The sequence below is a fragment of the Passer montanus genome, unplaced genomic scaffold, assembly GCF_014805655.1.
Source record: "Passer montanus isolate IOZ18808 unplaced genomic scaffold, ASM1480565v1 scaffold16, whole genome shotgun sequence".
Taxonomy (NCBI): Eukaryota; Metazoa; Chordata; class Aves; order Passeriformes; family Passeridae; genus Passer; species Passer montanus.
Genome location: NW_024363160.1, coordinates 12,044,276 through 12,056,772, shown reverse-complemented (window position 1 = coordinate 12,056,772; position 12,497 = coordinate 12,044,276). Strand labels below are relative to the sequence as shown.

General features: G+C 38.4%; 1 protein-coding gene across 2 annotated transcripts in view; it reads right to left on the bottom strand.

Annotated features, from left to right (window-relative positions):
* ST18 (ST18 C2H2C-type zinc finger transcription factor) overlaps positions 1-12,497 on the bottom strand; it is a 168,524-nt gene that overhangs the window by 24,008 nt on the left and 132,019 nt on the right. For both annotated transcript variants that reach the window (XM_039703087.1, XM_039703086.1), the window contains exons 11-12: positions 10,763-10,974; positions 2,028-2,273 (exon numbers count right to left, since the gene is read on the bottom strand). In XM_039703087.1, the coding sequence (XP_039559021.1) occupies positions 2,028-2,273; positions 10,763-10,974 (458 nt within the window). The remainder of the gene's footprint in view (positions 1-2,027; positions 2,274-10,762; positions 10,975-12,497) is intronic.

Sequence of the window (12,497 nt, the reverse complement as noted above, 5' to 3'; positions counted from 1 at the left end):
CTGAAATCTTTGGAGAACTGACAGTTGAACTAACTGACAGCTCTAGTTATTTCTCAGCGCTTTCCTTTTGGAGAGATTTTGAGCTTTTTCCAAATTCAGATTTTTTTTTTTAAGGGGGCATCTGGACAGGCTATTTTGCTGAGAGAGAGAGAGACAATATTTTCTGGAAATTACCACCAAAATTAAGCAACTGTTGTGCATATGAACCAGATAACAATGAATTAGAAATAGATATAATCAGTCATTTTCTTTGCATAAGGATAACTGCCAGTCTTTGATTTTAAAAACAGAGCCTCTGGCCCTGTCATCACTGGATGTATCAAGGCTCCCTGGGACAGCAAAATCTCACAGCAGAGATCTGGGGCCAGATCCTCAATTAGGGACAAAATGCACAGTGTCAAAGCACCAAGTGCAAGGGGCACCAGTGCCTGGGTGCATTGGATCATTATCTCCTGTTGGGTAGTTTAGTTACCTCCAAATCCCTGTGCTGGAAAGAGACAGGGAAACATCCAGACACCCATCCTAGCCTTGTGAAAGTCAGGCATGGACTGGGGAAGGATGTGGAGGTCTTGGCTCTTTTGCTGAGCTGTGATGGCAGCAGGGAGGAGGAGTGACATGACAGGTCCCCTGCCAAGTCTGTGACACCTCTTGATCCCAGCAGCAAGGCAGTCCTCTCAGAGCTGGGTGTGTTTGCTCATCATGCAGCATGAATGGGGAAGGGCCTGAGCCCTCAGCCTCCAGCTTCAGGTCAAACCCACTCCAAAATCCTGGGACACGGATTGTTTTGCATTGGTGAGATTAAGACCATCACTAGCCCCAAAGGGGAGACTGCAAAGGGTTCAAGACAACCCAGCCTCCAAGAAATGCAAGCTTTTTCAGTGGACACATTGCAACCATCTACCCAGTGCTGATAGATTTTTTTCCTCATGCAACTGAATTATCTTTAAATTCCAGGTGGTTTTTGGATTGGCTGCCTTGATCCCCTAACCTCAATTGTAAATAGCTTTGCCCCATCTATGTCTTCTTGAAGTGTCAGATTTGATATCTGGATAAAAGACAATTTCATATTAATATAATGATCAAGTTCTATTACTAGATATATAAAACCAAACAAGGAGTAAGTAGTATAAAAACTTCCAATTAGGACATCTTTTAGTTTGTTTCTGAAAGCTGTAACATAGGCTTTTATCTAATCAGCCTTTTAAAGAGCTGGTGGTCCCTTCCTGATTTAAGAAAAATGAAAGCAGTCCATATCCTAAAAGTCAGGCTCATGAGAAAAAAAATATTAAATCGAACTTGCTGGCAAAGTAGAAGAACAAGAAAGAAAGGCCATAGTGGACTATGCTGCCTTGTTTTCAAGACAGGATAAACAGACATGAAAGAGCAAAAACAGAAACAAAACCAAAATAAAGACAATTATTGATTTGGAATTGATCCTCTAGAAGATTGATTACATAAGTTGCAAGTTGGAGATCTAAGACTCAGTGGAATAAATTTATTGCAGTATGTAAAATAAAAAATTTTCCAGTGAAAGAACATTACAGGCGAGGTTTTAAGTATGAGTTTAAATGCTTAGATAGCAAGTTATCTAGAAGTCTAAAGAGTTGATATGGAAAGTTTTTCTTTTGTTTTAACATGAAAAAACTCTCTTCATTTGATTTTATTTGTTGGGGTTATTTTTGTTTTGTTTTTCCTTTTTTCCCTGGTGATTGCTAGTCTCTTTGGGTGTTTGTCTTACAAGACTGAGCCATTAGGAACAACATTTAAAAAGCAGACTCTAATGATGGTAACCTTTGTTTCCCTTACCTTAGAGACTTACAGACATTAACAAGTAGGCTCTGAAAGCAAGATTTTCCAAAGTGAGTAATGGGGTTTTTTTATATCCCATCCAAGAGACCATTAAAACCAGATCAATGTTCACAAAGCTCTACCTGTAGAAGCTGATTCCCTTTAAACTAGATGGTCATAAAGACTATCATATGGTCTCTCATGCAGGGGAAAAAGTCACTCAGAAATTGAAAAAATACCTCTTTTTCTTCTTCTTTCCTGCCATGGGTCTTGCTGTAGTTGATTGGTGTATCCCAGCCTTCCTGTTCACAAAGTGCCTGGTAGAAGGCTGCATTTACCAGGATGCTACTTGCTTTGAAAGGAGAAGAGGAGGGAGTGGGAAGTGCTGTGCTGGAAGAAGTGAGAGGCATAACTTTGTCTTGGCTTCGATTCTTTTTCATGCTCAAATCCAGTGTGCCATTTTCATCCACTTCTATCTCAGCTCCCTGACATGCAACAGGAAATAGAAACATGTTTAGATATGGACGTGGTAAGGCTGTAAAATAACCATGTGGTGCTTTTAAAGGATAAATATAAATGCAAGCTTTTATTTAAATTTATCTGAATCTAAACCCAGCTTTTCGATTTATGTCAGTTAATGTCCAACTCTTAGGCAGACTTAAGAGTAGCTTCAGTAATGGTATCCCTGCATCTCAGCTTAAACATAGTAAGTAGAATTTAAATAAGATGCCACTAAACCATAACCTATACACCCTAAATCTAGTTTTATTTAAAAAAAGTTTAGCTTTAAATCTTCTTGATCTTTTCACTGTTACAGAGAACTATGACCCCAATTCACAGTTAAAAGCATTAATGTATTGTTTAGGTCATCAACAGCATTACTATTACATATCCTCCCTTCCCCCCACACCCTAGAAACATTACAACATCTGCATCATGGAGGGGGAGAAGGAGGGGGAAAGAAATACATCTAAAAGTAGCACAGTAGGAGAAATTTTCATTAGGGTTTTCTACATCACTTGAAATCATGTACTGCCTTTATCATAATTTGACTAGGCCACTAAGGCACAGATCTGCACTGAGACCACTAGACTGGGAGGTACAGGAGGATTTTGAGGAGGTTCTCCCTAATGGAGATATTCTGCCTGAGTTAACAAACCCTTGGCTTCCTGGGGAGTACAGCAAAGAGCAGCCTCTAATTGCAAAGGTGTGTGCGGTTTGGGGAGAGACCCAACCTCTATTTCCAGTCTGGGAGAAGCTCTTCTGCTTACAAAAAGGGTCAAATGCTGCTTGGCTGTACAAGAACAAAGGAAGGAAACGTCTCTGTTCTGCCTTGCACCATTTGATCACAGAAAAAAGAAGACAAACTCCTCTTCTTGCAATGGTAAAAAGCTGCTAAAGTGCAATTTACTAATGTAAGCAACAACAAATTTGCCCTCATGCTTAATATGCTACACTGCATATTGACATATTTTCTATATAGGGATGAATATAAGACTAGTCCTTGCTATTGCCAACATTTGCTGAAGGAAAGTAGGGGAAAAGATGAAATGTGGCTTCTGGAAGACTACTCAGTAGTCTAATTCAGTGTTTTCCTGAATAATGTGGAAAACATTCAAAGACTATGGAGACAAATAGCCACATCAGAGATCTACACATAGACTACTGTAATTTAACACTGCTCATTGTCATGACTACTATTTTTAATTTGAGTCACCACAAAGTACGGATGACACTTGGGAATTTGGGGTAGATGTGTTCAGTGCTGTGTAACTGTAGGAGACAGCTGTATAAACCTAGATTTCCTACCTTGAGTAATATAATAGGAAACTCACGGTGTAAGTGAATCACCTGGATGTTGTGCTGTACATAGAAAAGAGTCAGGTACACCTGGGGCCAAGTTTGTCTGTCTTTCTTAGTCCTCTTCATCAGAAGGACATTGGCAGGAGGAGCCCCTTTCTTTTTATGACCAATAAATATTGCTGGGCGTGATGATTAGTCGCCCATCCAATTGCTAAAGATAGGGCAGTGAAACCTATCCTTGCTTGGGGATCTTAAGAGTTGTGGTGAAACAGGGAGCTCTTCCCCTGTACTGAAAGGGTGATGTGGCCACGCTGGCTGGACTGAGGGTGCAAGCCTGGCCTTCTACCACTGCCAGTGATGACTAATTTAAAGGTAAAATGTGATTGATTAAATCTCCTGAATGAGAAGGAAAATACTGGTGGTAGATGACAATTTAAGGCCTGACAACCTCTCTTGACTCAGCCAGCATGGCTCCCTTTTGCATCCATGAGCCTGATGCAGATGCCCACCTAGACCAAAGCACTACCAAGCCATCTGCTTGTCCCTGGTTCAGAAACTCAGGCACCTCTTATGTTTGCTTCTCCCACACAGCCAAGTTCACATTTGCAATCACACAGCTTAAAGAGAGAGATGTTTTATTATATTTATGGGAAGTAAATACACTTCTAATATGTTCATACTAAGACGCTTTTGTTATATCTTTCTGCCCCTTTTTAGTAAATAGTTTAATCTCCTGTGATAGTTTTAAGCCCTGAATTTGACAGTGCAGCTTATCCTGGATAATAACTTAGTAACCACAACATCTTATGCCATCTGTATAATATCAAATACATTTTTATACCAGCATTAATAAACCTTAGTTACAAAAATCCAAGATATTAACTATATCAGTGCCAAGCACACACTCCAGGATCTGACAATACAGCTCTGCCATGATCGCCCCAGTGTTTTTTGGCTTCGTAGTTGATATGTAACTATAGCAATGAAACAGAGCTACAGTAATCAAGTTTAATGACCAATGTAAAGTAAAATGCTAAATATTGTAGTTGCTGACATTTTTCATAATAAAAAAACTTGGGTTAAGTCTGCACAACCAACATTCACATAAAATTCCAGACCTCTGTGACAGATGGCTTAGGAAAGGAAGCCATGTGACTGGGCTGCAGTAGTTTTATAGTGCAAAACCCATAAATAGTGCAGATTCTCTCTACTGACAAAATATCAACTACTCAGAAGGCAACAGCAGCAACAAGAAGGACCAAAAACAATCAAGGTTTCCTTCTTAATGCAACTTGACATAGAATAATATCAGAAAATCATTGTCTCTGAGAAACAGATACCAATAGCCTCCACAAGGAGCTCTGACTGATACGCAGAACATTTACTAACAGGGATATTTAACGCTTTCTCAATACTTGCCTGAAATTCATGTAGAAGTTGAGCTGTCCAACACATACTTAATTCTGATCAGGAAAGGCTGGTTGTGTGTTTGTGAAGTAGCGTGCAGATGGGGTTTAAGTGAGCTCACAGATGCACACTACAATTAAATAAAATCATGGGGAAAATATCCCCCTTTGCCCATTGCAGAACTGATCACAGGTTCACAGCATGGCATTTTACTCAGAATGGTATAAAAGAGCTATTGCTTTGGTGCCTTCCTAGCAAACTCCAAATGGCAGAGCAAAAAGAGAGAAGTCAGAGTTATTGCTCCAGTTTACATTTCTACTCTGATCCCACCCTCCTCTCAATATGTCTCCTTTGCTTGCTTTACCACATTTATTTTTACATCAATTTTTAAATTGAACTAAAAAGAGAAAAATGGCAAATGGGAAAAAAATGTTAGAGCAGTGCTCTGACATGCTGACAGAAAATGGCACTTACTACGCTTAGCTCAAGCTTGTAAAGGCTGTGTTCTCCTCAATGAAGGCAAGATCTTATTACTGTTGACTCTAGTACATGTGTGAACAGGCCTATATTTATCCATTTATCATGACATATTTAAAATACAGCTACTAAAACAATGTAAACTGTTCTGATTATTCCTTGACACTGTAAGGAAAACAAAGACAAAAATGTGTCTTTTAACTTCCTAACTTATGTTTGTTTTAAGCTGTGTAAATCTTTGCAGCCTGATTTTGATCTTACTCACATTTATATTTACACTGGTGTAAACCAGGAAAATATCCACTGAAACAAGGAAGAAAAATCAATGAGCATGATAGGATACACCTGGTAATTCAATTCAGGTTACTTCTTACCTACCACCTCATAAGTGACAGTCTAATCCCCCCACCTCACGTTTTAGAAGCAGTTGGTAAAAGGATTCCAGAAAAAAACATGAAAGAAAAATGATGGGAGAACAGTACTTTTATTCCAGTAGCTATTCGGTGAAAAGATAAGATACAAACAGTAATTTATTACCAAAAATGAAGTCTAATATAAATATGTAAACCAAAACCAAACAAATGTTTGTATACTCTCCAACTGTTTTGTAAAATGAAGTCAATCTTTTTTTCAGCCTTATCTCATGACATAAATATTAGGGAGTATTTTCTAGTCCTTAGTTAAGTCCTGTCCTTAGAACCGAATTACAACAGCTAGGAAAATAAAGGATGCTAGATTTTTGTGTCAAATTTCTCCTCCATTTTTTCATATGCTTTTGGTCCATCTGATCACTCATAACATTTAATACTCTCAAGTGTGTCTCCAGTAATGATTACAAGTTAAGCTTTATCTCAGCTGGATCAGAAAGAGTAAATTATTGTGTCTGCATGTATCTTATTTCAAACCTGTGACATCAGGGACATTGTGCCATGACATATAAGAGAATTCATGTTTTCTTTGGTTGGCATCAGCCACGGAACTTAATGCTAAGCAAGTCCAAAGGAAAAACATGATCAATGATTTTGCATTCTCCCAACAGTTCAGTCTGGCGTGGAAAGCTCAAAAGAGCTCTTAAGTTCTGGTATTGGGAGTAAATGAGACTCTTATCTTGTCGTGTGTCTGAATAATATTCTTAATACAAGTCCATCCAAAATGGTACAATCTTTCCTATTCCCAGCCAACAAAAACATGTGCACCTGGTCCTCAATTCTTCACACTTAAATTTAAGCAACTGAGTACTTCTGTAGAAAATTAAAATATTAATTTGGGTCAAAATGAGAAAAACTTGCAACAGCCCAACAACATCTGAGACAAAAATGGAGTCACAGTTTATGCCCAGAGCAGTTCACAAATTAAAAAAAGCTAGCCAAGAAGGTACTTAGAGAGCAATATGCGCAGCAGCATTACAGGATGGTACCTAGTGATACTCTTGGATGATTTTTCATCCTGTATTTAGGCTTTAAGGTATTTGGAGTAAAGTACTGCTTGACAAACATGCTGAGTGCTAACTACAGTTTTTAAATAATTGATGCAATTTTCACCACCATCAGTATCCAAGAATGGAGAGATGACACAATTTTGTTCAAAAAACTAGAATTTAAACTTTAAACATTTTTAGCAAGTGTGATTTTATTTTTACATTTTTTTGTTGTTGTTTTATTTAAAGGCATAGTGTGCATATGCCATTTTGTCTAAACAGGTGGGAAAAACACCAAAACAGTCAACAAAATGTTTGGCAAGCAGTAGTGATGAGAATACAGATAAACTATTGCTTGCAGCTACCTCACTGAGACGTGTGTGGTGAGGGCTGTAAACAGGGGAGATCCCTGGAAATTATGATGATGTGGATTCTTACACAGAGCTAGAAACTGCAGGCTGAGCCTCCTAGGGGAACCCTTCTGCTGACTTCAATGGGAGCTGAATGAAGCTGCATAAACTGCAAATCAAATACAGCCAGGAGAATGGCTTGGGATACTGACTGCAGGAGAACTGCCTGGCTGGGATTATATTCAGGGGAAAGGTTTATTCCAGTCCCGAGCTGAATGGCTCAGACAGTGCAACATTAATGTGGTTTTAATTATTTTGAAGACTATATCATCAAGGTATCTGATGCTCTTACTATTTTGTGTGCAACTTATACATAATTCATAGATAAGGTTTAAGATTCATTTTACTGCTCATTTCAGAATAAATGTACTATTTTGATGGCTTATTTTAAAAATTACTATTTTTAAACTTGGGATGTTGGTCAGATCACCTTGAATATAAGTCCTCTTTGGAAGTTTTTGTCGCCAGTGGTACTGTTAATATGGAATGTTACTTCTCTATCCTTGCTACGCTTCTCTTTTTCTTTTGTTGTCTTGGACTTTCCCTTTTGAACTGATATGTAGAGAATGAGAAATACATATTTGAATATCCATTAAATTATTGAAATTTGGAACTATGTTATAGGATACATTTACTTTTTCATTTAAAGGTTGTTTGTATATACAGGAAAGTGGTGACTATTCAGGGTAAACCATCTGACTTTCTAGGAGAGGGACAATGTTTTGGGGGGCAAGAAATAAATAATTTAAGAGGTAAAAAGAAAAAGAGATACTTGAGAACACACTTGTGCTAAAAAACATTTTGTTGTTTTCCCCACTTGTTTAAGCAAGGCAACATATGCATGCCTTGAGAAAACACAAGAAAATGCCACTTACTTGAAATGTTTGAACTTTAAGTTCTGCTTTTAAAACTTAGAAGCACAATATTTTTACATCTCTGACAATTGTGCTACTGGCAAAATATTTCCAGCAAGCCTGGGAATTCTTCTGCAGTCTTACATATCCTTATTCTACCACCACACAGCCTCCCATCTGTAAAGAGCCAAGGACTGGATTGCTGCAAGGCTGGTGCTCAAACACCTTTACAAGTCAGGAGCTTTGATCTGCTGAAGTATAGACAATGCTAATCAGGTTTTCTTAGAAAAAGGAATAAAAGGGTGTTTCAAGGGGCAGGGCTGAAACACTTGATACTGTGGGGCTCTGAACATAGCCACTCCACACAGTTATTTTCAAATGTGTTGAATGTGTGTGCTGTCGAGTAGAAAAAGGAAATATGTAGTAATGCATTGCATTATTTGAGTTCAAATAAAGATAAAGTCTCAAGAGGGGTTTTTAATAATCTAAAAATTTGTAAGATATTCTAGCAATTAAACATTTACATTTGTGGCCACCACCAGCCACAAAACAACTCAGAAACACTGATAAATAGCATTTTATTGTTTCATATTTTAAAATTAGAAAGTGTCTTCATTGAGGAGAGTCTGGCAACTTAATTCACAAATTTTTGGTTTGAATCCTGTATGATCAAGGTAATAAATATCCAAAACCAAATAAAAATGTGTTTTGTGTACTTTTGGACATCAAATCTGTTTGGGGCTTACTTGTCTGTATTTTGGCCAGAAGCTAATTCTGATTCTTCTGTCAGATGCTTTGTAGCAGTATGCCCTCCAGAAAGTCTGGCAAAAGTGGAGGCAGGCAGATAGCAAGGTAGGCAGGTGATTTTCTTTCAGGCTGGATTCCTGGCTGTGAAAAAGGAGTCAGCTATGTGCCCCAAGTGCCCCTCTGTATCATTACTGTTATGTTCACTTCCATTCAATCCTTCCCCATGATTTGGCAACTGTGAAGCAGGTACATAGGAGAAAATCTTTGGGTTATGCCTGGTCCCTTTACTGCTCTTCTCTGGCAACAAAGGTCTATTGCTGAGGTCAGCCAAAGGCTGCTGCAGCAATTTAATCCAACCATTGGCATCAGTTTCCATTTCCCTACTAAAAGAAGTCTCTATTAAAGACTGATGGAAGAAGGTTTTTTGCAGCAGATATCAAGGATGGATCTGTCATTAGGAGAGGTTCTATGAGCAGTCTATGGAACAGATAATGAGTCAAAGGGAATGCATGCAGACACTCTAAAAAAAGTTTACCCTGTGGCAGCTCCCAATGTTGATTTTCATATCCAAAACTTCACACAAAAGTAGAAATCAAAAGCAGTGAATTAGGGGATACTACTCTGCAAAGGCACAAGGCTCAGAATACCTAACAAGGTATGCTGGTAGCAAAATTAATGGTTCCACTCAAAAAATAATAGCTAACCTCCTAGCAGTGGTGAATCAACCCTCAGCCAAAATGTAGATCAACACCTGTGGAAGACACACCTAGCCAGAATGAGCCTTGTGAGGCTCACATAATGGAGGGATAAGGTGGAGTGACACTGACTTGCAGAAAAACAGATCATCTGTCTTTCAGAGCAAACATCATGAGCCAGAGTCCCACAGCAGAAGCACACCTGCTATGCTGTGTTTTCACAAATGCACCTCTTTTCACTCCCCAATGACTTCTCCTTAAGTTCTTGTAATGACTCCCTCTTATCTACAAAGAGCTTTCAAAAGTTTCGTTGCAGTGGAACATGTGTGACTTTAATGTAAATAATAAACAACAGTGCTCCCACACCACTGTCATCAGAAGAAAATCTTGTCTATTTTATTCAGCATTATAATACTATGTAATGGCACAGAAAATAAGGCTCACAGCTCACACAGCACCATTTGTAAATCATAAAGATCTGTGAGGAAATGCAGAGCAGAAAACAAAACACGAAAGCCACACAAACATCTACAAAATTAGGCAGCTTTCCATTATGACAGACTTGCCCAAATTATCTATCTCCAAACGCAGTGGGCCTGATTCTCCACTCTTGCCAGCAGAAAGGGGAATGTTACCAAAGTCAGTTGTTATTCCCCCCTCTCCACCTTGCCAAACTGTTAGGGGCTCCAAACACAACAGACTCCATAGGTAGTTCTGTTCCATTGCTAGCAAAATATCTCCTTGATTAATCATATGATTTTTATATTTTTTTTTTAAGTCAGTCTCCAAAATGATCACTAATGGCAGGTTTCAGAGGGAGAAAAATTCCCTCTTAAACAGATCTTACTCATTACCCACCACAGATTGTTGTTGGATTTCAAATAACCTTTTTCTTTTTTCCTCCCAGAAAACTCCCCCCTTGTAATTAGGGCTCAATTATGAAAAGAATTAACAACATAATTCCTGCTATTTATGTAGTTTTATCAGAACTGGTCACTGCGTTACTGATTTTTTTTTTTTTTTAATCTCTCTCTGCCTCTCTTCAAAAGAGCATGCAAACAGAAGCCTCCTTTTGGGGGATTTAATGCAGTCACTAACATGAAAGACAGTTTATTCGCACAGTTCAGTAGCTAGCACACCCTCCAGGTTCTTGGACTACCCTACCTTGGCAGACAGACTCTGTGGTTTGTTGGAGAGGATCTCTGCTGCTTCCCTGCAGCGGGTGGAAAGGTTCAGGATAGCAGCAGCTGCTGCTATGTGGGTGTCTTCACTACATTGACCGTAGCTATAAGAGTTGGCATGGCAAGGGCTCTGTGTGTGGGCGCTAGCACTAGGCAGTCGATTAGAAAATTTCACTGGATTTGAAAAATGCTTTGCTGTTGAAGAGAGATTTGATTAGCAATTGCATGTATGAAATTTTTACTGTTAAATAGTTTCGCTTCTCAAACTACAATTTCATACATTAAAAAAAATAAAAATTCAAAGATTACATTTAAAACAATCAATTTGCTATTGCCAGTAAGGGTTTACAGTAAAAATTCCTTCAGAAACACAGTAATTTAATTTTCTTTGAGAAATACACATCTGTCAACAAACCTTCTGAGATTTTTTACTCATATTTTACTTATCCTTAACTCAGGCATTAAAAACAATGATGTTCAAGGAAAGACTGAGCAAGCATTAGTGTGGCCTCCATTGTGATTTGACCACCCCAATGGAAAAATGCAATTTTAAATGTGTTCTTATAAAGGTTTCCTCTTGGAGTTCTACTGTGAAAAAAAAAAAAATCAACAGTGACTTGTCCAGTCTTAGCTAAAACAACACTGCTTACTCTACTTAAATGAATAAGTCTGTTACTTAAATAGCTTTTCTTATGTGACTAAGGAGAACAAAACCAGGCTCTTGAATGAAGCAGAGAAATCAGATAAAAATATTACCTGTGAGGAACATTCAGTACTAAGTATTTTGTGGAAATATTTAGAAATTTAAGTCTATCCTTTAATCAATTAAAAAAGCAATGAGCATACACATGATCTTGATTTACAGGCTTTTGTTGGCTATATTTGGAATAATACACAGATTTATTAGGCACAGGGAGGTCAATTGAAAATTAAGTACTAACAGGTGAACAGAAAAGCACTTTCACAGACAAAAGTGGTGTGTGTGGTTTGCTGCTGTTTTCTTCTTCATCAGCAGCATTTACTCTAAAACAGTTAGAGAGAACTCTGCTCTCTCTTCTGGATTTTGGAGCTTGAGGTGGAATAAACTGTTGCAGGGAGAACACAGCACCATGATTTCAGCTCTAAAGAAGCAATAATCACTTCTTTTGTCTGCAGCCCTCACAGTGTCCTACAAAGATAAACTAAGCAAAATCCAATTTCTCAGCCTACACCCAGATACATCAAGAACATTTCTGCATATGGCCATCTGCTTGTTCCGTAAAGAACTGAGCCCCAAGGCTCTGGATCCCTTTGGAAGTAGAGCTTTGGCTGAGTGCTTTCTAATGCTAAGAGCTACACAAGGCATGGGAGGACCCATCTTCCCTCAAACTTGGGATGCTCTGAAAGCAGTGCTTGTTTATGTGCTTTGACTGTGGCTGAATGCTGTATTCCATTTCTCTAAGCACTAGAGGCATCTCAGTAGAGCAATACACGAAAGCCTCATGATTCGGTCCTCCCTTTCTCTAGTGAAAATGAAAAAGGATTTATCTACCCTGCTGTAAGCACAGCACTGTAGCACAAACAAGACAGTCTACATTTTCAACACTTACTACAATGAAATTTAAATTGTGTTTAAAGACCAGAAAGAGCATTTGTCATTACCTATCCTAAAAAAAAAGCAAACACAACCAACCAACCAACAACAACAGAAAAAAACCACCCAAGGCTATAAAGGGTGT